Genomic DNA, 24,848 nt, shown 5'->3' with positions numbered 1-24,848 from the left:
CCGCCCACATTATGATGCAGAGTCAAATGCAGAGTGCATTAGTGAGGCTGGTATAATAAGGTGTGAAGGAAGCTCTTAGTCAGGAATGTATAGTAACGGTAAAGGTGCCACAGTCCCAGATGACCAGAGGCTGCTTTCCCCTTTGAGGGGGAGAGCTGACTGGTGGTGATTTAACCCGAGGGTCACCACACCTCAGGCGAGGGGCAAGGTTGAGAAGGCGGGGCCTTCATGAATAACCTCAGCTGGTCCGGGAACTGAACCTGCAGTGCTGGCCTTGCTCTGCATCACAAACCAGCTGCCCAGCCGACTGAGCTAAAACGGCCCCATAGTAACCGGCCCAATAGTAACCGGCCCAATGGTAACGGGCCCAATGGTAACCGGCCCAATGGTAACCGGCCCAATGGTAACCATCCCAATAGTAACCGGCCCAATGGTAACTGGCCCAATGGTAACGGGCCCAATGGTAACCGGCCCAATGGTAACTAGTAACCGGCCCAATGGTAACCGGCCCAATGGTAACTAGTAAACGGCCCAATAGTAACCGGCCCAATGGTAACCGGCCTAATAGTAACTGGCCCAATAGTAACCGGCCCGATGGTAAATAGTAACCGGCCCAATAGTAAATGGCCCAATAGTAACCGGCCCAATGGTAACCGGCCCAATAGTAACCATCCCAATAGTAACCGGCCCAACGGTAACCGGCCCAATGGTAACTGGCCCAATAGTAACTGGCCCAATGGTAACCGGCCCAATGGTAACTGGCCCAATAGTAACCGGCCCGATGGTAAATAGTAACTGGCCCAATAGTAACCATCCCAATAGTAACTGGCCCAATAGTAACTGGCCCAATAGTAACCGGCCCAATGGTAACTGGCCCAATAGTAACTGGCCCAATAGTAACCGGCCCGATGGTAAATAGTAACCGGCCTAATAGTAAATGGCCCAATAGTAACCGGCCCAATGGTAACCGGCCCAATAGTAGCTAGTAGCCGGCCCAATGGTAACCGGCCCAATGGTAACCATCCCAATAGTAACCGGCCCAATGGTAACCGGCCCAATGGTAACTGGCCCAATAGTAACTGGCCCAATAGTAACCGGCCCAATGGTAACCGGCCCAATGGTAACCGGCCCAATAGTAGCTAGTAGCCGGCCCAATGGTAACCGGCCCAATGGTAACCATCCCAATAGTAACCGGCCCAATGGTAACCGGCCCAATGGTAACTGGCCCAATAGTAACGGGCCCAATGGTAACCGGCCCAATGGTAACCGGCCCAATGGTAACTGGCCCAATAGTAACTGGCCCAATAGTAACCGGCCCGATGGTAAATAGTAACCGGCCCAATGGTAACCGGCCCAATGGTAACCGGCCCAATAGTAACCATCCCAATAGTAACCGGCCCAATGGTAACCGGCCCAATGGTAACCGGCCCAATAGTAACCATCCCAATAGTAACTGGCCCAATAGTAACTGGCCCAATAGTAACCGGCCCAATGGTAACCGGCCCAATAGTAACCATCCCAATAGTAACCGGCCCAATAGTAACCGGCCCGATGGTAACCGGCCCAATAGTAACCATCCCAATAGTAACTGGCCCAATAGTAACTGGCCCAATAGTAACCGGCCCAATGGTAACCGGCCCAATAGTAACCATCCCAATAGTAACCGGCCCAATAGTAACCGGCCCAATGGTAACTGGCCCAATGGTAACCGGCCCAATGGTAACTGGCCTCCATAGTAATGTGTTATTGATAAAAAGTTATTGTTCAACCATACCAGCCTCTAGACTTCTCCAACACACAACCTTACGTCATTGACCAGCCTGATTACCTATCTCCTGTTACAGGGTTCGGGATGATTCATGCCTGTGGACATGTGGACTTCTATCCGAATGGGGGGGAGAATATGCCGGGCTGCAGCAAGAACATCCTTTCAACCATCTTGGACATCGATGGGATCTGGCAAGGTGGGTCTCAGGGCATGTGAGTGTCACTGCTCGGGGAAGCAGTGCACCTTGCCAAGGGCACAGCTGTTCAGAAGCAGCCGATTAGACAGCCCTTCCAGCCCTCCACTAACATCAATACAAGTCTCGCTGTCAATGTAACAAAGACATTTACATGTGTAAATAAAATGTCACTGCAGAGGGAAAGACACATAGACACACAGACCGAGACCACCAGCCCATTCAATTCATGCTGGAATGCACAATGGCAAATGTTTAAAGTGCTTGTGTCATAATGAGGAACTGTGGTCTCTCCTTCCCTGTCCCCTCTTCTCAATCTGGAATAGTCAAGGATAGACACTCCTAGTTCAGAGCCAAAGGTTATGGGTTCAAATCTCACTCCAGTCAACCGTGGAGAGCAGGATTATGGGTAGGGTCTGGGTTAGATCCCTGTTTCTGGTGGATGCGGATGAGCGTCCCTCATCATGTCGATCAAGGAACCCAAAGCCCCGCCTGATGTGTAAGGCTAACTCCTATTGGCTGAGAGATCGGTGGTCATGGTCACTGATGGAATATTTCTCTTGTGACCTGGCAGACTGTTAATCAGTTGTGAACCTTACACAGCTTTCTAAATGAGACTGAACATACACAAACAACCTCTTCTCCATTGGAAATCTCTGTAGGTGGCACGGTGGCTCAGTGGTGTGGGTGACACTGAGCACTGCTACGCCAGGGTCCCAGGTTCGATTCCCGGCTTGGGTCACTGTCTGTGTGGAGTCTGCACGTTCTCCCCGTGTCTGCGTGAGTTTCCTCCGGATTTCTCCCACAGTCCAAAGGTGTGCAGGTTAGGTGGATTGGCCGTGATAAATTGCCCCTTTGTGTCCAAAGATATGTAGGTTAGGTGGGGTTAGAGGGATAGGGTGGGGAAGTGGGATTGATAGGGTGCTCCTTCAGAGGGTTTTTGCAGACGTGATGGGCTGAATGGCCATCATCTGCACTGTCGGGTTCTATGAAATGGTGGTAATAGTGTTGATGTTACTGCAATAATAATCCAGCGGCTGACACTAATGCTCCAGGTGTAAGTTCAATTTCCAAAATGGAAACTGGAGAATTTAAGCGAAAATTAATTTGGAACAAAAGCAGAATCTTAGAGCTCAGTAATGCCTTTTTGGGAGGGTAATCTGCTGACCGTACCTGGCCAAGCTGACATGGGGGACTCCAGATTCAGAGCAATGTGTGGGGCTTCACTGTCTCTCTGAAATGACCCAGCAAAACCACACCAATTATCGACGGTCAGTAAATACCAGACACACCCTGAGAAAGAAACTTCAAACCAAATCTCCTCACTCCTTAATCAGGGAATGTAAGCCCCTGTGGAACCATCCCTCCTCAGAGCACAGACCCACCCTCTCCACCAATCAAGATCGAACTTTCTGGGAACTTGGAGCTTCCTTCCTAAATTATTGTTGTCTTGAAGCTGGAGTCTCACAGCAACACCTCCTGTCACCATCCAACATCACACCAGCATTCTGGGGCATCAAAGATTTTTTTAAAATTCATTTACGGGATGTGGGTGTCGCTGGCTAGGCCAGCATTTATTGCCCATCCCTAATTGCCCTTCAGAAGGTGGTGGTGAGCTGCCTTCTTGAACCGCTGCAGTCCCTGAGGTGTCGGTACCAGCGACAGCGCTGTTAGGGAGGGAGTTCCAGGATGTTGCCCCAGCGACAGTGAAGGAACAGCGATGTATTTCCCAGTCAGTCAGGGGGGGGAGGGAGTGAATGTTTGTGGAAGGGGAGCAATCAAGCGGGGCTGCTTTGTCCTGGATGGTGTTGAGCTTCTTGAGTGTTGTTGGAGCTGCGCTCATCCAGGCAAGTGGGCAGTATTCCATCACACTCCTGACTTGTGCCTTGTAGCTGGTGGACAGGCTTTGGGGAGTCAGGAGGTGAGTTACTCACCGTAGGATTCTTAGTCTTTGACCTGACCTGGTAACCACAGTATTGATGTGGCTGGGTCCAGTTCAGTTTCTGATCGATGATAACCCCCAGGATGTTGATAGTGGGGGATTCAGCGATGGTAATGCTACTGAATGTCAAGATGCAGCAGTTAAATCCTCTCTTGTAGGAAGGTTGAGGTTAATGATGAATTAGAAATGTTTTTTTTTCTCAGGTACAAAGAACTTTCTCTCCTGTAACCATTTCCGTGCAGTTCGATATTTTTCGGAGAGTGTTTTGTCGCCGGGTGGTTTTCTGGCTTTTCCCTGCGGCGGTGAAAAAGAATTTGAGGCAGTAAGTATCAGGCCGTTTAATTCACTCCAGTTACCACCTCACTCAGAATCCAGTGATCAAATCAAATAGCAGGAAGCAAAGAGAAACCTTCATCCTAATCCCCGGGACCAGAATAATAGATTCAAAATCAATTCAGACACTGATTTGTTTAAGGGATTTCCCTGTGTGATTCAAATTAACGAGGGCAGAAAAGGGACATGTTATCCTGACAATCAAACATCAAACACTCCCAGGACAGGTACAGCACAGGGTTAGATACAGAGTAAAGCTCCCTCGACACTGTCCCCATCAAACACTCCCAGGACAGGTACCGCACGGGGTTAGATACAGAGTAAAGCTCCCTCTACACTGTCCCCATCAAACACTCCCAGGACAGGTACAGCACGGGGTTAGATACAGAGTAAAGCTCCCTCTACGCTGTCCCCATCAAACACTCCCAGGACAGGTACAGCACGGGTTTAGATACAGAGTAAAGCTCCCTCTACACTGTCCCCATCAAACACTCCCAGGACAGGTACAGCACAGGGTTAGATACAGAGTAAAGTTCCCTCTACACTGTCCCCATCAAACACTCCCAGGACAGGGACAGCACAGAGTTAGATACACAGAGTAAAGCTCCCTCTACACTGTCCCCATCAAACACTCCCAGGACAGGTACAGCACGGGGTTAGATACAGGGTAAAGCTCCCTCTACACTGTCCCCATCAAACACTCCCAGGACAGGTACAGCACGGGGTTAGATACAGAGTAAAGCTCCCTCTACACTGTCCCCATCAAACACTCCCAGGACAGGTACAGCACAGGGTTAGATACAGAGTAAAGCTCCCACTACACTGTCCCCATCAAACACTCCCAGGACAGGTACAGCATGGGGTTAGATACAGAGTAAAGCTCCCTCTACACTGTCCCCATCAAACACTCCCAGGACAGGGACAGCACAGAGTTAGACACAGAGTAAAGCTCCCTCTACACTGTCCCCATCAAACACTCCCAGGACAGGTACAGCACGGGGTTAGATACAGAGTAAAGCTCCCTCTACACTGTCCCCATCAAACACTCCCAGGACAGGTACAGCACGGGGTTAGATACAGAGTAAAGCTCCCTCTACACTGTCCCCATCAAACACTCCCAGGACAGGTACAGCACAGGGTTAGATACAGAGTAAAGCTCCCACTACACTGTCCCCATCAAACACTCCCAGGACAGGTACAGCATGGGGTTAGATACAGAGTAAAGCTCCCTCTACACTGTCCCCATCAAACACTCACAGGACAGGTACAGCACGGGATTAGATGCAGAGTAAAGCTCCCTCTACACTGTCCCCATCAAACTCTCCCAGGACAGGTACAGCATGGAGTTAGATACAGAGTAAAGCTCCCTCTACACTGTCCCCATCAAACACTCCCAGGACAGGTACAGCACGGGATTAGATACAGAGTAAAGCTCCCTCTACACTGTCCCCATCAAACACTCCCAGGACAGGTACAGCACGGGTTAGATACAGGGTAAAGCTCCCTCTACACTGTCCCCATCAAACACTCCCAGGACAGGTACAGCACGGGGTTAGATACAGAGTAAAGCTCCCTCTACACTGTCCCCATCAAACACTCCCAGGACAGGTACAGCATGGGGTTAGATACAGAGTAAAGCTCCCTCTACACTGTCCCCATCAAACACTCCCAGGACAGGTACAGCACGGGGTTAGATACAGAGTAAAGCTATCCTGTTTTTATGTTTAGTCTATAATATGGCTGCAGGGTGACCAGTGATAGGAATTGAAAGTCCAGGGTATTTAGTATTCAGAAAGGAAAAGGCCGTGGTGTTGCATTGCTGATTGTTTACGACACCCTGGACTATTCCTGCCCCACAGGCCCCGGAGTCCCGACACAAGTGAATTAACCAATGATTCTTATAAAAATACCCAATGTCTTTGGCCCTTGGCTGCCCAATAATTACAGTCACCAGGTTTGTAAGTTTAAACACAATTACTGTTTATTTGTAACAAGAACTATAATGACATATACAGCAAATGCCACTGGTTAACAATTAACTAATATCTACTACCTACTTTAACTTGCCCCTCACCCTCTACACACACAAGACAGACAAACACTGAGGGATGGAAAGGGGATAAAATCACAAGTGGAGGGAAGGAATTCTTAATTTCAGATGATGATCTTTAGCACATTTTTCTTCACAGCAAGCTTTCAGATTAAAGTCTTTGGTTTACAGGCTGTAATGACCTTCTTTGTAGATTCATTCATTCAGGTTCTCTGTAATTTAGAAATGAATTTCTCCCAGCTTATCCTGGAGAGGCTCCTGATTTCTGTTCAAACTTGGCTTTCAGTTGGTCATTTGCATTCAGGCTTCCTGTAGTTTCAGGAATACAGCACCCACAGGCCTTCTGGAGAGAGACAGCACCCACAGGCCTTCTGGAGAGAGACAGCACCCACAGGCCTTCTGGAGAGAGACAGCACCCACAGGCCTTCTGGAGAGAGACAGCACCCACAGGCCTTCTGGAGAGAGACAGCACCCACAGGCCTTCTGGAGAGAGACAGCACCCACAGGCCTTCTGGAGAGAGACAGCACCCACAGGCCTTCTGGAGAGAGACAGCACCCACAGGCCTTCAGGAGAGAGACAGCACCCACAGGCCTTCTGGAGAGAGACAGCACCCACAGGCCTTCTGGAGAGAGACAGCACCCACAGGCCTTCTGGAGAGAGACAGCACCCACAGGCCTTCTGGAGAGAGACAGCACCCACAGGCCTTCTGGAGAGAGACAGCACCCACAGGCCTTCTGGAGAGAGACAGCACCCACAGGCCTTCTGGAGAGAGACAGCACCCACAGGCCTTCTGGAGAGAGACAGCACCCACAGGCCTTCTGGAGAGAGACAGCACCCACAGGCCTTCTGGAGAGAGACAGCACCCACAGCAGGCTTTCTGCACTTTGCTTGTGCAGCTTGTAATGGTGCACCCAGGTTCGCTGCCAATTCAGAAACACAGTTTTCCTGGATAAAAATGGAGAGGAGAGGACAGCAGGATCTTTCCCGGGGCTGCCATGATCAAAAACTGAAACATTGAAACTCTGAAAAACATACCAGCAGGATAAGATTCGATCAGCACCTGTTACGGGGCAGAGCACGGCCTTTTGAGTCAATTCATTGGTCACCAGTCAAAGCAATCAAACCGGGTCCCAACCCATCTCTCACTGGTGCCAACTCCAGTTTAAACCAGCACAGCCTTCTGGATTTGTCATACTTGTATTAAAGATACACACTGCTTGCCTTAAAGACACATGTCCATTAATCATCCATGGATCAAAAATATAATGGCGAAAAGGGAAATAAAGGAAAACAGGAATTACATGGTTAAAGAGGAACTTGATGCAATATTAGCCCCAATGATGTGGAATTTGTGTGGGTAGAGTTGAGAGACACCAAGGGGCAAAAAATATTAGTTGCGTTGTACACAGGTCCCCAAACTGGAGTGTTTGTGTTGGAAATGGCATTAAACAGGAAATTGATAACCCATGAGGTAAACGAACATCTGTAATTATGGGTGACTTTAATCTCCACATATAGATCGAGCAAATCAAATTAGTAACAATACTGTAGAGGAGGAATTCCTGGACTGTATACGGGATGGTTTTTTGGATTAATACATTCAGGAACCAACAAGGGAACAGGTCACCCTAGACTGGGTGTTGCAGAACGAGAACGGAATCATTGGCAGTCCAGTCCAAGGAGATGAGCAACAATTATATGATAGAATATTTTATCAAAATGGAGTGTGAAGTAGTTGATTCTGAGACTGGGATCCTGGATCTAAATGATGGAAACTTTGATGATATGAGGCGTGAATTGGTTTTGCTCAATTGGGGAACGTTACTTAAAGGGGTGGCAGTGGAACGGCAAAGGCAAATATTCAAGGGAAGCGCGGGGGAAACTGCAGCAACTGTTTATTCCCGTCTGACACAACAGTAAAATGGGGAAGGGGGCCAATCCATGGTTTACAAGATGGTATTAGATCCAAGGAAGAAGCATATAAATTGGCCAGAAAAAAACAACAGGTCTGAGGATTTGAAGCAGTTTAGAATTCAGCAAAAGAGGACCAAGGGATTGATTAAGAAGGGGAAAATAGAGTACGAGAGTAAGCTTGTGAACAACATAAAAACCGACTGTAAAAGCTTCTGTCGGTGTGTAATAACTGGTGACGAGTTAAAAGAAACTTTCACTCTGATTCTGGGCATTGCAGCTGCTTCTGGATATCGAAGCAGGCTTCCAAGCAGTCCTGGTAGATTGGGCTCAGACGCTGAGCGAATTAGTCACTTTTTCCAGACCAACGGCATCAGTGGAGAGGACTGACAGCAGGAAATGCTCCTGACTGCCTTCGGGGACCCAGCCTTTGGCATAATTAAAGGCTTCACAGACCTGGCTGCTCTGGATTCTATATATTTTGGTGAATTGATTATGGCCCTAAACTGTCTGTAATCATGCAACGGGACCAATTAAATACTGCTGTGCAGACTCCGGGGGAGTCGCCACCTATGGCTGGCTGAGCATTGCGTGTTTGGTCCACCCCTTTCAGAGATGTTGAGGGATCGGCTGGTGTGCTGAATTAATAACATGGCCACACAGAGGGAGCTGTTCGCGGAACCCACGCTTGATTTGAAGGGAGCCATTGAACCAGCGCTGTCCCGCGAGAGGGCGGCAGTGTCCATAGTGTTGCTCCACCCCTGTGCCAGAATCCAGGGCAGTGCTCGAATTGCCAGGTCACCACTGAAACCACAAACAAGTGTACAACGCTGCGACTGATCTCAACGATCGAGGGTCACCATGGACCAGTGGGACACCTCCCCAGAGGACGTGGGGGAGTTCTGGCCACATTACCAGGCCTGCAGGCGTGGCAAACAAGGTGCCAGAATAGGCAGAGAGCAGGCCGTCCTGGACAGATGGTGAGGTCACCTTGAGCCAGGGCCTAGCAGCTGGATTTCATCACAGCCTCTAATTTGGCGCCGATTCGAGCTAAACTACGGGTAAATAGACACCCTCTAGTGATGGAGACAGACTCATGGGCTGTTGTCTCCATCATCGTCCAGCAAACCTTCTACTGGCTTCGCACGGGAATCCTGTCATTAAACCTGCGTGGGGGGGGATCCAAGGCTGGATTGGCGATGTATACTGGGGAACCACCGTGACCCCGGCGACCCCAGGCTGCCTCGAATAATGATACAGGGACTGGGATCCAACCTGTTGGGCTGTGATTGGCTGCACATACTCCACTTTGATTGGCAACAGGTCTTTTGGATGGGCATCGGAAACCTGTATGAGGTCCTCGGGAAGTATCCGGAGGTTTTCCAGGATGGTCTGGGCAAGATGAAAGGAGCCAAGGCAGCCATTTATGTTGACCCAGGGGCCTTGCCTGGGTACGCCACAGCACGAATGGTCTCCTACTCCTTGCTCACAAAGACGAATATAGAGGCGCTTGGAGAATTTGGGCATCATTCGCCCTGTGTGATTCGTGGAGTGGGCCATACCAGTGGTCCCGGTGATGAAACTGTATAAATCAGTCTGCCTCTGCTGGGATTATAAACTGACTGTAAATAGGGCATGCAGCCTGCATCGTTACCCCATGCCGCGTGTGGAGGATGTGTACTGAAACCGACTGGGGGCTACTCGATCACCGAACTGGGGATGAGCCACGCATGTCTTCAGTTTATAGAGTCGACAGCACAGAAAAGGCCCTTCGGCCCATCGTTTCTGTGCGAGTCAAAAACAACCACCTAACTATTCCAGCCCCATTTCCCAACACTTGGCTTTGTATGCCTTGGGATTGCAAGTGCACATCCAAGTAGGTTAGAATTGGACATGACATCGCAGAGCTAGGTGACCATAAATATCCACGGGGCCTGTTCGAATACACTCGCCTCCCCTTTGGGGTCTCTTCCACTCTCTCTCTCTTTCCGGAATCAGTCTATACTTTGACTGAACTATTTGCTGTCTTCATATTTCATTTTCGGACTTTGACTTCTAAAGTTATTGCGAGCTGTTTGTGTAAGCAAGTAAATCATTTCTGTGATTCTTTGAAAGCTTCAAATTGTCTACAAATTGCCTTTTAAATGACTTTCAATTGTAATCAATAGAAGACAAATAAAACAATTCTTATTTGCACCTGAGAAGTTTTAACTTAAATTTCTACTGAGTTCCAGTAATCGCATAGTGCTGCTGAAACCGGTAGGTAGACCTATCAACTTGGCGAGTCAGACAGGAGGATTTGAGCTACGTTTATCCACTCTGGTTGTTTTCGGCATGGTAGCCGGGAGTTTCAGTCGGCGCCGGTGCTAGCCCCTCACCGGTAACGGAATCGGTGAGGCTTCATGCCAATTCTTTGATCATGAAAGACCACATATGCTCCTCTGGCGTCGGCACTTAGACTCACGAATGGAAAATCCAGCCCAGGGTGTTGGGGAAATTGATGGGATTGAAGGCTGATAAATCCCCAGACCTGATAACCTACAATGTGCTCCCCTACTTCCTTTAACATCCTCGAATGGAAACCGTCAGGTCCTGGGGATTTGTCGCTCTTCATTTCCAATAATTTCCAAGTTGCTGATGCTGTAATTACATTAATTGTATTAAGTTCCCCTCCTCTATTGACTTGGAAAACAGTGGCCGGATCGTGTGATAGGAGTTTCAGATGTATTGTATTCTGTGTATTTGGGTTAAACGCCTGGGTTACTGTGTGTGAGTGCTGCAGTCACGTTTTAAAAAATCCTGTTTTCAAAAACAGCTCGGCCTTTTGGGAGCCAGAAGTGCAATTAAAACACCGTAAAAGCTTGAGCTATTGGATTTTTGTTTATATGAAGAGGGCTCCCTGGTGAGCTGATATTTGGAGATATTGGGCTGGATTCTCCGTTTCTGAGTGTAAGTGCTGCGCCAACGGAAACTCAGTGGAGTTTCACGTCAGCAAAACCGGCGCCACGCCTGCACCGATTCCGCCACGGGGAGAGGGGCTAGCACCGGCACCACGTGGAACACCATGAAAACACATGAAAAATGGTGCCGGACCCACCGGGTCCGTGATGGGCACTTGCAGGGTTGACAAGCTGCGTTTAAACAATACTCCCCCCTTCCCACATACACGGATCGGGGCCGAAAAGATGGGACAGGTCGTGCTGGAGAACCCATACAGCTGATGGGTCGGCTGGGGCCAGATGGCCCCCAGGGGGGTGTCCTGGGGGGGTCACCTATACGATCCAGGGCACCAGGTCTCCAGCGGGGCTGTCAGCGCAGCTGCATGGCTGCCTTGCCGGCTGCGGTAATGGTGTTGCGTAGCCGTCCACCCCGACCCCACAGCCCACCCCCTGGCCACTCCCCACTACTCCCCCCGGCCCTGGCAGAATCTTCTTGACCAGCGGCACGGCTGTCGGTGAAGGATGGCGGTGCTGGACACAGTTCGTACGCCCTCTCTCTCTCTCAGCAGCCACCACGCCAGGTTCACGATTTGTGAGAGCACACGTGGACCGCGCCGGCGGGAACTCGGCCCATCGGAGCATCGGGGTGGGCACAGTAATGATAAGTGAATGATGTTCCAACTCCGCGCGCCGTGTGCTGCATTGATGCCGTTTCTGAGAAGGTGGACCCTCGCGTGGCGCCAAACCGGCACCTGCCCCGATTTCGGCGTCGCCGAATGGAGAATCCTGCCCAATGTGTTTCCGCTTGCTAAGATAATGTAACCAATGGGAGGAGCTACACTGCCAGGCATTTTGCAGAGAAGAAGATTAGTTTTAGATTGGGGTGTGACCAGAAGTCAAGCAGTTGCCCTCAATACAGTTCAGTTAAAATCTGTCTGTAGACAGACGAGCAGTTTCTTTCCAAAGAGTTCAGAGAGTTAGTTATACGGCTGGAAGGCAAACTGAAAGAAGCTGAGGAAATACAGCCAGAAAGACCCTGCTTTGTTCTGACAGCGTGACGCCGCTTTCTATAAAGCAGTGAAAAAATCTCTCTTTCACAAAGTAGAGGATCCAGACATCTCTGTACAGCAAGTATTGCTGAGTGCTAACTGTGTTCAAAAGTGGATTGGGATCTCAGATGGTTTTGTTGTTTGAGTGGGAGTAAAGATAGCAGTTAAGGGTTATTGTGTCACTGTATTAATTAACATTGTTTAAGGGGTAATTGTGAAGTTATTTTCTTGTGTGATGTTAAAGGTATTTTAATACTGTGTTAGTAATAATGTTTGTTTTAATTTACCACATCCCCATTTCTTTGTGAAGTCACTCCCGGAGCGGGGAATCCCTTCCTCACAGTCTGACAAAATTAAATTTAAATATTGGGGATTCTGACCAGTATCCCAGCCACTGTTGGGTCCGTGATAATAATAATCGGACAGAGTCAGCATGGATTTATGAAGGGGAAATCTACTGGAATTCTTCGAGGATGTAACTGGTAGCATTGATGAGGGGGAGCCAGTGGATGTGATATACTTGGACTTTCAGAAGGATTTTGATAAAGTCCTACATAAGAGATTAGCGTGTAAAATAAAAGCGCACAGGATTGGGGCTAGTTTATTGAGATGGGTAGAAAACTGGTTGGCAGAGAGGAAACAAAAGCAGGAATTAATGGGTCTTTTTCAATTTGGCAGGCAGTAACTAGTGGGGTACCACAGGGATTGGTGCTGGGACCCCAGCTACTCACAATATATATGAATGATTTGGATGTGGGAACTAAATGTAATAATTCCAAATTTGCAGATTCATAGAATTTACAGTGCAGAAGGAGGCCATTCGGCCCATTGAGTCTGTACCGGCCCTTACAAAGAGCACCCTACTGAGGCCCACGTCAGTACCCTATCCTCGTAACCCAGTAACCCCCACTTTACCTTTTTTGGACACTAGGGGCAATTTATCATGGCCAATCCACCTAACCCGCACATCTTTGGACTGTGGGGGAAAACCGGAGCACCCGGAGGAAACCCACGCACACACGGGGAGGATGTGCAGACTCCGCACAGGCAGTGACCCAAGCCGGGAATCGAACCTGGGACCCTGGAGCTGTAAAGCAACTGTGCTAACCACTGTGCTACCGTATTACATTAGGTTGTGTGGGAGGGTGAGCTGTGAGGAGGATGCAGAGATCCTTCAGTGTGATTTGGACAAGTTGAGTGAGTGGGAAAATGAATGACGGATGGAACATAATTGGAGCCCTTGTACACCAGTCACAGTGTGCAGGTGCAGAAGGCGGTAAAGAAGGCAAATGGTATGCTGGCCTTCACCGGCCTGTCCACCTGTATAGTCAAATCCAATGTGGCCTCTCCTGGTGCGCAGGTTCACCTGCCAAATGTCGCCCAAATACTCGAACGTGGTCTCCCAGTCTGTAAAGGACGAGTTAATTGTCTATTTCAATCGTCAACGATAATTGATCCAGATTGAAAGGTTCCTCGCTGCCACCAGGTGGTGCCAGTGAGCTGTCTGAAGCTTCAATGGGTTTATCACGATTTTGAAATGTTCGCAATCCCTCTCTTACTGTCCTCGTCTCTCCCTCCCCCCCCTCCCCCCCACCACCCTGTCCCTCCTCACCCCCGTCCTCCGCCCCCGTCCCCCCACCATCCTCCGGCTCCCCTTCCTCTTGCTTTGGACCATTACTGAGTAAAAACTGTCCAGCTCAAATGGAGTTAAGTGCCTGAGAGTTTGTGTGCCTCTCCCACTTACCTCCAGGAACTCTCCGTGTGTAACAAGGACATGGGGAATCCGCACCGAGGCAAATAAAGAACTTTGGTTTATTTATAGTTCCGTTATATACACTTCCCGGCGATCTCCCCGGACCTTTCCTCGGTCGGTTCCTTACCGGCCGACCACAGTTTAATGGAATTCTCCCGTCAGTCAGTGGGGGGATTGGATTGGATTTGTTTATTGTCACGTGTACCGAGGTACAGTGAAAGGTATTTTTCTGCGAGCAGCTCAACAGATCATTAAGTACATGGGAAGAAAAAGAAATAAAAGAAAATACATAATAGGGCAACACAACATATACAATGTAACTACAAAAGCACTGGCATCGGATGAAGCATACAGGGTGTAGTGTTAATGAGATCAGTCCATAAGAGGGTCATTTAGGAGTCTGGTGACAGTGGGGAAGAAGCTGTTTTTGAGTCTGTTCGTGCGTGTTCTCAGACTTCTGTATCTCCTGCCCGCTGGAAGAAGTTGGAAGAGTGAGTAAGCCGGGTGGGAGGGGTCTTTGATTATGCTGCCCGCTTTCCCCAGGCAGCGGGAGGTGTAGATGGAATCAATGGATGGGAGGCAGGTTCGTGTGATGGACTGGGCGGTGTTCACGACTCTCTGAAGTTTCTTGCGGTCCTGGGCCGAGCAGTTGCCATACCAGGCTGTGATGCAGCCTGATAGGATGCTTTCTATGGTGCATCTGTAAAAGTTGGTAAGGGTTAATGTGGACATGCCGAATTTCCTTAGTTTCTTGAGGAAGTATAGGCGCTGTTGTGCTTTTTTGGTGGTAGCGTCGACGTGGGTGGACCAGGACAGATATTTGGAGATGTGCACCCCTAGGGGGGGCTCGTGCTCCGTGAGGACCACGGGGAAAGTAACCATTCCCACCCCGTAAGCCCTGTGCAGGATGTGACATTCCTCCCCCCAAGGTCCGCAGATCCCCCTCGACGGCGACAAGGTGAAGAAGGAAGAGCTGGTGGAGGACAATGGACCCTATTCTGCTCCAGTGAAGCGTTGAATTCCCGAAGCGCCGGGTGAGGAGGCGGAGATCCTGCAGGGGAACGTCGTGTGCGACAGGAACACCGCGGTGGAGATCGGCAGGAGGCGGCTAAACCGTTGAATCTGCATCCGAGACCATAGACGTCTGCGTCTCCGTGTCTGAATCTGAAGCTACAACGTTGGGCATGTCGCGCCGACACCGCCGGGAGGTGGCACAGCGGCAGGTTCGGAAATGGAGCTGCCGGATCCGGGAAAGGATTGGACTGAGGAACCTCACGAAGGAGGAGCCTCCGCCAGCGAATATGATCCAAATTCTGTCACATCAGTTGTCCCCTGACCCGAACGTGGTGAGAGAGGGATCCCGTTTGACAGACAACAATCCCAGAGAGCCAGCGAGCACCATCGGTGAAGTTACAGATCAACAACGCCAAGTCAGAAGCGTCGGAGAGGCTGACGTCGAACTGGACAACACCCCGGCAACTCGTGGTTACGCCGCACCTTCCCACCAATGTCTGGGTGAATTTGAATTGGGTGCAAAGCCTACGACCCATTCGCATCTCAGCGGGGGCCACCCCAGTTGCTGCGTGCGGCCTAGTCATGTACGAGAATAAATAACGTGCCAGCCTGTGTAGATCGTGCCCGAAGTCTGCTTCTTGAGCCCGGTTTAACCGTCTGCACGACCCTCTCTGCTAAGCCATTTGAGGCCGATGGTTTGGGCAGTGCGGACATGCCGAATCCCGATGCCTTTCATGAAGGCGGTGAACTCTTCACTCGTGAAAGAGGTCCCGTTATCTGTTACCAGCATCTCCGGGATTCCGTGGGTAGAGGAAGAAATGCATAATCGCTCAACGGTCACCCGGGTGATGATCATCACCAACTTGTGGGACCTCCAGCCACTTGGACGGGAAACATCAAACCCAGGAATGGGCCGGTGAAACTGGTGTGTACATCAGCTCAAGGCTGCCCAGGACACTCCCAAGGGTGTAGCGGTGCCTCCGCGGGGAGCTTCTGGTGCCCTGGACAGATGGAGCGCTGCTGAGCCAACATCTCTATCCGTGTCCAAACCTGGCCACTAGACATAACCTCACGCCAGCATCTTCAGTTTGGACTCTCCAGAATGCCCCTTGTGAAGGTCCTTCAACACGTTTGCCTGGCCCTTCGCTGGAACGACAACCCCCGTATCCCACAGGAGAAAACCGTCTTCTACGGTCAGCTCCCAGAACATCGAGGGGAAAACCTTCAACTCCGCAGTAGCAGTTGCTGCTGAACACCATGTAGCCCCAGATGCTGCAGCTTTGCAAGGATGCGGTTGGTTTGTCACGAATACGCGATGCTGTGACGGGCAAGGCATCAGTAAAATTCAGGACAGCGATTCTTCTGGGTCAACCAGATGCAAGGCCCGGCCCTGGGGTGACGCCTACCTCAACCGGGGCGCCTGAGGCTCTGGAACACCCACTGCCTACGGTTACGCCTAGACCAGCACCCGCACATCACGCACGGGCTGGAATCTCCTTTAGCCGAGTCCGGGGACGTCCCAAGTCCCGACAGCCGGCCCTTCGCCCAGAGGCCGGAGTCGCTGGGGTGGTTGGTCGGGACTGTGGGAATACCTTGACGCCCCAAAACATTTAACTCTACCCCTTGTATTTCCTGGACTCCACGTTCTGCGCTCTCTCAGGACAAAGAGATCAATAGAAAATTCAGGGAAGTTTCACCCAAAAGCCTTTGACTGTGTCTCATTAATTATACCACAGACCAATCGATCGCGGAGCATATCTAATAAAGCAGTTACATACTTACAAAACCCAGTTATCATCCGGAGCTGTGATATGAACTTGGTGATGGACTCACTGGGGGGGGGGGGATCTCTCAGCTGTATTAAAATGATACTCTTGAACGATCACCGACGGGGGTCGGGTTAGTGTGCTGTGCCACAAGTGCCGCACGATGGTCGATGAGTGAGTATCCGGCGCCGTCGGGTATATAAGACTCCTGATCACTCCAAACGTGTGCGCCCCTCAGGCTGTCAACAGTATAGCCGTCTGGAACTCGTTCTCCGTGACGTTGTTGGCCCGGAAGAAGTAACGGATCCTTTCTGCGTACTGGTTCCAGTCTTCAACACCGGAGTCAGATGCAGCTAATCACCCAAACAGAGGCACAGCAACACAATTGGTTCCAACCTGGGCCCAGAACATCAGGGAGGCAGCTCAGCCGAGCAGGTCACAGCATCGACCGCACACCACTTTACTCCTTGTCGCCAGGTTAATAAGGACAGCCCACACCGAGTAGAATAAACAACTTTGGTTTATTTACAATTCAGTTGTATACACTTCCTGGTGATCCGTCCCGGATCTCTCCTCGGTCGGTGTCTCACTGGCTGAACTTTTATTCACAGTTGGATGGAGTTTCCCCGCCCCTCAGTGGGGGGGGGGCTCGTACTCCGTCAGAGCCATGTGGAGATGGTGATTCCCACCCCGGACGTCCCGTGCGGGATATCAAATTGTGTCTGACTGCCGGCCTGTTTAAGATTGAACCTCTCTGCTGGACTGTCCTGGGCCATCAGCAACTTCCTTCAAAAACACCCTCAGGGTGTTTTGTCGTTGGTCCCTGGGATTGTTCCCTCTGCAGGTTCCTACACTGGTCAGAGTAAAGCTGAGAGGCTTGTGCTGGTGTTGAGAAGCTGCTGACTAATAACAACTTGTGTTGGTTCCAGGAGAAATGCTTTGTTTGTCCAGCGGGAGGCTGTCCAACCATGGGATACAACATTGGGACATATCGACCCGCCCCTGGGCTTCTCCACCAGAGATTCTACCTGAAAACAGGAGAAGCCAGTCCGTTTGGACGTGAGTATGAGGCTGATTCTTCAGGAGCTTCTTAACCTTCCCACATTATCCTGCCCAATGATTGGAACATAGGGGGCGGGATTCTCTCAGCCCACACCGGGTCGGAGAATCGGCGGGCTGGGCGCGAACCGCACACTGCCGCCCCGACGCCGGCCTGCCGATACTCCGGTGAGCCCCCCCCCCGCGGCCCGCCCGGCGATTCTCCGGTGAGCCCCCCCCCCCCCCCCGCGGCCCGCCCGGCGATTCTCCGGTGAGCGCCCCCCCCCCGCGGCCCGCCCGGCGATTCTCCGGTGAGCCCCCCCCCCCGCGGCCCGCCCGCCGATTCTCCGGTGAGCCCCCCCCCCCCCGCGGCCCACCCGGCGATTCTCCGGTGAGCCCCCCCCCCCCCCCCGCGGCCCGCCCGGCGATTCTCCGGTGAGCGCCCCCCCCCCGCGGCCCGCCCGGCGATTCTCCGGTGAGCCCCCCCCCCGCGGCCCGCCTGGCGATTCTCCGGTGAGCCCCCCCCCCCGCGGCCCGCCTGGCGATTCTCCGGTGAGCCCCCCCCCCCGCGGCCCGCCTGGCGATTCTCCGGTGAGCCCCCCCCCCGCGGCCCGCCCGGCGATTCTCCGGTGAGCCCCCCCCCCCGCGGCCCGCCCGGCGATTCTCCGGTGAGCCCCCCCCGCGGCCCGCCCGGCGATTCTCCGGTGAGCGCCCCCCCCCCCCCGCGGCCCGCCCGGCGATTCTCCGGTGAGCCCCCCCCCCCCCCCCGCGGCCCGCCCGCCGATACTCCGGTTAGCGGAGAATCGGCACCATTGGCGCAGGCGCAGTCGGCCGGCGGCAGTTGGGGGCCGCTCTACGCCGCCCCCCCCCCCTGCCGATTCTCCGCTCGGGATGGGCTGAGTGGCCGCCCAACTAAGCCCGAGTCCCACCAGCGCCGTTCACATCTGGTCTTACCCAGCGGGACCTCGGCACCATCCTGTCTGGGGCGGCCTGGTGGGGGGGGACTCGCACAGACCCACGGCCCCTATTTGACGCCGGCATCGGCAGCTGGAGCGGCGTGGGTCGCTCTCGTGCCGTGCTGGCCTCCTGTAAGGCAGAGGACCGCTACACATCGCGGTCCGATGACGCCATCATTAAACTCTCCAGTTTTTAAGATGCCGTCAACACTCTGCCTTCAGATGGGAGAATCCCGCCCAGGAATTAGGAGAAGTGGACAATTCAGCCCCTCGGGCCTGCTCCATTCAATCAGATCCTGGCTGATCTTTTCCTGGTCTCAAATCCACCTCCCACCTATTCGCCAAATCCCTTTAAAAATCAGAAATATCTCTATCTCCCTCTTGAAACCATTTAATGTCTTCGATTCCACCGCACTATGGGGCAGCGAGTTCCACAAATTCACCACCCTCTGCGAGAAGTAGTTCCTCCTCGTCTCAGTTCTAAATCTACCGCCTCTCTATCTGTGACCTCTCGTTCCAGGCTGCCCTGGAGGAACATTTTGTCTACGTTTACTAAATCAATCCCTGTTAATATTTTATACACCTCGATCAGATTCCCTCTCAGCGAGTATAAACCTAAACTATTTAATCTCTCCTCACACGTCAACCCTTTCATCCCCGGAATCAATCTGGTGAATCTCCTCTGAACATCCTCCGGTGTCACCACATCCTTCCTCAAATAAGGAGACCCAAACTGGACCCAATACTCCAGATGTGGTCTCGCCCACACCCTATACAATTGCAACAACACTTCTCTACTTTTATAATCCAATCCTCTTTGTAATAAACACTAACATTCCATTTGCCTTTTTAATTACACGCTGTAGCTGCATACCGACTTTCAGTGATTGATGAACAAAGCTGCCCAGATCCCTCTGCCCTGGCACATTTTGAATCCACTTTTCATTTAGATAATAATTTGCCTTTCCATTTTTTTGGCCAAATTGGATAACCTCACACTTATCCACATTAAACTCCAGCTGACAAACTATGTCCCAATCTCCGAGCCCATCTATATCCATCTGTAAAGTCTGTATCTCCTCTTCACTGCCTGCTTTCCCACCTATTTTAGTATCATCAGCAAATTTTGCTATGTTACACTCTGTCCCTGCCTGCAGATCATTGCTATAGATTGTAAACAGTTGAGGTCGGAGGACTGACCCCTGCGGCACCCCGCCAGTTACAGTTCACCAGCCAGAGAAAGACCCATTTATCCCGACCCTCTGCTTTCTGTCAGCCAGCCAATCCTCAATCCGATCGAGTACTCTACCCCTATTCCCCTGCAAGCTCATCTTCTGGATCAGTCTTTTATGTGGCACCTTGTCAAACGCCTTCTGGATGTCTAGATATACCACATCCACACGTTCCCCATTATCCACCTTGCTGGTTACATCCTCATAGAACTCTCAAACACGTTTGTCAAGCATGACTTACCCTTCATAAAACTGCTGACAGCTGTCTTCACTGCAGAGGATAGAAGTAAGATCCCAGAAATGGCAGTAATTCAGGAAATGGAAGGAAGGGAGGAACTCAGGAAAATTACAATCACCAGGGAACCGGTGGATGTACTGTCCTTGGATTTTCAGAAGGTATTTGATAAGGTGCCACATCAAAGGTTATTGTGGAAAATAAAAGGGCACGGTATGTGGGGGAACATATTGGCGTGGATTGGAGATTGTCTCGCTAAAATTGGCATAAATGGGCCCTTTTCTGGTTGGCAGGATGCGACGTGTGGTGTGCCACAGGGATCGGTGTTGGGACCTGAACTTTTTACAATTCATAGAAATGACTTGGATGAAGGGACTGAAAATATTTTTGTTAAATTTGCTAAAGGCACAAAGATATGTCGGAAAGTAAATTGTGAAGAGGACGTAAGGAGGCTGCAAAGGGACATCGGCAGGTTCAGTGACTGGGCAGAAATCTGGCAAATGGGAGGATGTGGACAAATGTGAAGTTGTCCATTTTGGCAGGAAGAATAAAAGAGAAGCTTATTATCTAAATGGTGAGAGATTGCAGAGCTCGGAGATGCAGAGGGATCTGGGTGTCTTAGTGCATGAATCACAAAAGAATGTGCGGAGGTTCAGCGATGAATTAGGAAAGCTCATTGAGTGGTATCATTTATTGTGATGCTAATTGATTGCCAAGGCAGGAGGATGTCCTGCAATTATAAAAGCATTGGTGAGATCACCGACTGGATTCTCAGTCGCCCGTGCCCCCTGTTTCTTTGCAGCCCCATTCGCTGGGGGCAGGATTCTCTCTTCCCGTGCTGGCCAATGGGAATTTCCATTGAAGCCATCCCCTCCCCCAGGCCACCGGGAATCCTGCAGATGGAGGTAGTTGAGCGAAGGTTTACCACAATAATACCTGGAATGGGTGGGTTCCCTTCCGAGGAAAGTTTGGACAGGCTCGGTTTGTATCCACTGGAGTTTAGAAGAGTGACAGGCGACTTGATTGAACCATATAAGCTCCTGAGGGGTGCTGGCAGGCTGGATGTGCAGAGGATGTTTCCTCTTGTGGGAGGATCACAGTTTAATTAAAAATAAAGAGATTGCTCATTTAAGACACTGATCAGGGGAACATTTTTTCCACCTGAGACGGAAGTTTTTGGAACTCTCTCCACAAAAGGCAGTGGGGGCTGGGTGAATATTTTTAAGGCAGAACGAGGCAGATTGTTGAGAGCAAAGTGGTGAAAGGTTTCTGAGGGTTGGTGGGAATGTGGAGTTGCAATTCAAATGAAATCAGCCATGAACTAATTGAATGGGACAGCAGGCTAGAGGGGCCGAATGGCTCCTCAGTGTTGCCATTGTATAATACGATGTAGCCGGTGTATCTGAGCCAATTCCTGGACAGAGGATGGAGCAGATGCTGCAGAGAGAGAGAGAAAGAGGCATTTACCTCAGAGAGCCCAGGGAACGGGCCCACAGAGAGAGGAATAACTCCCTCAAACCTCACTCACTCCCTCAAACCTCACTCACTCCCTCAAACCTCACTCACTCCCTCAAACCTCACTCACTCCCTCAAACCTCACTGACTCCCTCAAACCTCACTGACTCCCTCAAACCTCACTGACTCCCTCAAACCTCACTCACTCCCTCAAACCGCACTCACTCCCTCAAACCTCACTCACTCCCTCAAACCTCACTCACTCCCTCAAACCTCACTCACTCCCTCAAACCTCACTCACTCCCTCAAACCTCACTCACTCCCTCAAAACTCACTCACTCCCTCAAACCTCACTCACTCCCTCAAACCTCACTGACTCCCTCAAACCTCACTCACTCCCTCGAACCTCACTCACTCCCTCGAACCTCACTCACTCCCTCGAACCTCACTCACTCCCTCGAACCTCACACACTCCCTCGAACCTCACTCACTCCCTCGAACCTCACTCACTCCCTCAAACCTCACTCACTCCCTCAAACCTCACTGACTCCCTCAAACCTCACTCACTCCCTCAAACCTCACTCACTCCCTCAAATCTCACTCACTCCCTCAAACCTCACTCACTCCCTCAAACCTCACTCACTCCCTCAAACCTCACTCACTCCCTCAAACCTCACTCACTCCCTCAAACCTCACTCATTCCCTCAAACCTCACTCACTCCCTCAAACCTCACTCACTCCCTCAAACCTCACTCACTCCCTCAAACCTCACTCACTCCCTCAAACCTCACTCACTCTCTCAAACCTCACTCACTCCCTCAAACATCACTGACTCCCTCAAACCTCACTCATTCCCTCAAACCTCACTCACTCCCTCAAACCTCACTCACTCCCGCAAACCTCACTCACTCCCTCAAACCTCACTCACTCCCTCAAACCTCACTCATTCCCTCAAACCTCACTCACTCCCTCAAACCTCACTCACTCCCTCAAACCTCACTCACTCCCTCAAACCTCACACATTCCCTCAAACCTCACTCACTTCCTCAAACCTCACTCACTCCCTCAAACCTCACTCACTCCCTCAAACCTCACTCACTCCCTCAAACCTCACTCACTCCCTCAAACCTCACTCACTCCCTCAAACCTCACTCACTCCCTCAAACCTCACTGACTCCCTCAAACCTCACACATTCCCTCAAACCTCACTCGCTCCCTCAAACCTCACTCACTCCCTCAAACCTCACTCACTCCCTCAAACCTCACTCATTCCCTCAAACCTCACTCTCTCCCTCAAACCTCACTCACTCCCTCAAACCTCACTCACTCCCTCAAACCTCACTCACTCCCTCAAACCTCACTGACTCCCTCAAACCTCACACATTCCCTCAAACCTCACTCACTCCCTCAAACCTCACTCACTCGCTCAAACCTCACTCACTCCCTCAAACCTCACTGACTCCCTCAAACCTCACTCACTCCCTCAAACCACAATCACTACCTCAAACCTCACTCACTCCCTCAAACCTCACTGACTCCCTCAAACCTCACTGACTCCGCCAAACCTCACTCACTCCCTCAAACCTCACTCACTCCCTCAAACCTCACTCACTCCCTCAAACCTCACTCACTCCCTCAAACCTCACTCACTCCCTCAAATCATACTCACTACCTCAAACCTCACTCACTCCCTCAAACCTCACTCACTCCCTCAAACCTCACTCACTCCCTCAAGCCTCACTCCCTCGAACCTCACTCACTCCCTCAAACCTCACTCACTCCCTCAAACCTCACTCATTCCCTCAAACCTCACTCACTCCCTCGAACCTCACTCACTCCCTCGAACCTCACTCACTCCCTCAAACCTCACTGACTCCGCCAAACCTCACTCACTCCCTCAAACCTCACTCACTCCCTCAAACCTCACTCACTCCCTCAAACCTCACTCACTCCCTCAAACCTCACTCACTCCCTCAAACCTCACTCACTCCCTCAAACCTCACTCACTCCCTCAAACCTCATTCACTCCCTCAAACCTCACACACTCCCTCAAACCTCACTCACTCCCTCAAACCTCACTCACTCCCTCAAACCTCATTGACTCCCTCAAACCTCACTGACTCCCTCAAACCTCACACATTCCCTCAAACCTCACTCACTCCCTCAAACCTCACTCACTCCCTCAAACCTCACTCACTCCCTCAAACCTCACTCATTCCCTCAAACCTCACTCACTCCCTCAAACCTCACTCACTCCCTCAAACCTCACTCACTCCCTCAAACCTCACACACTCCCTCAAACCTCACTCACTCCCTCAAACCTCACTGTCTCCCTCAAACCTCACACATTCCCTCAAACCTCACTCACTCCCTCAAACCTCACTCACTCCCTCAAACCTCACTCACTCCCTCAAACCTCACTGACTCCCTCAAACCTCACACATTCCCTCAAACCTCACTCACTCCCTCAGACCTCACTCACTCCCTGAAACCTCACTCACTCCCTCAAACCTCACTCACTCCCTCAAACCTCACTCACTCCCTCAAACCTCACTCACTCCCTCAAACCACACTCACTACCTCAAACCTCACTCACTCCCTCAAACCTCACTGACTCCGTCAAACCTCACTGACTCCGCCAAACCTCACTCACTCCCTCAAACCTCACTCACTCCCTCAAACCTCACTCACTCCCTCGAACCTCACTCACTCCCTCGAAACTCACTCACTCCCTCGAACCTCACTCGCTCCCTCAAACCTCAAACCTCACTCACTCCCTCGAACCTCACTCACTCCCTCAAACCTCACTCACTCCCTCAAACCTCACTCACTCCCTCAAACCTCACTCACTCCCTCGAACCTCACTCACACCCTCAAACCTCACTCACTCCCTCAAACCTCACTCACTCCCTCAAACTTCACTCATTCCCTCAAACCTCACTCACTCCCTCGAACCTCACTCACTCCCTCGAACCACACTCACTCCCTCAAACCTCACTCACTCCCTCGAACCTCACTCACTCCCTCAAAACTCACTCACTCCCTCAAACCTCACTCACTCCCTCAAACCTCACTAAATCCCTCAAACCTCACTCACTCCCCCAAACCTCACTCACTCCCCCAAACCTCACTCACTCCCTCAATCCTCATTCACTCCCTCAAACCTCACACATTCCCTCAAACCTCACTCACTCACTCCCTCAAACCTCACTC

General features: G+C 51.2%; 1 protein-coding gene across 2 annotated transcripts in view; it reads left to right on the top strand.

The window, feature by feature from the left end:
* The window catches only part of LOC140393366 (inactive pancreatic lipase-related protein 1-like), an 84,695-nt gene that overhangs the window by 40,962 nt on the left and 18,885 nt on the right, over nt 1–24,848 (top strand). For both annotated transcript variants that reach the window (XM_072479748.1, XM_072479747.1), the window contains exons 8-10: nt 1,845–1,964; nt 4,107–4,225; nt 17,649–17,778. In XM_072479748.1, the coding sequence (XP_072335849.1) occupies nt 1,845–1,964; nt 4,107–4,225; nt 17,649–17,778 (369 nt within the window). The remainder of the gene's footprint in view (nt 1–1,844; nt 1,965–4,106; nt 4,226–17,648; nt 17,779–24,848) is intronic.

Source organism: Scyliorhinus torazame, chromosome 16 (genome assembly GCF_047496885.1).
Source record: "Scyliorhinus torazame isolate Kashiwa2021f chromosome 16, sScyTor2.1, whole genome shotgun sequence".
Classification (NCBI taxonomy): domain Eukaryota; kingdom Metazoa; phylum Chordata; class Chondrichthyes; order Carcharhiniformes; family Scyliorhinidae; genus Scyliorhinus; species Scyliorhinus torazame.
The sequence above is the reverse complement of the archived record's forward strand: the minus strand, read 5'-3'. Positions and strand labels throughout refer to the sequence as shown.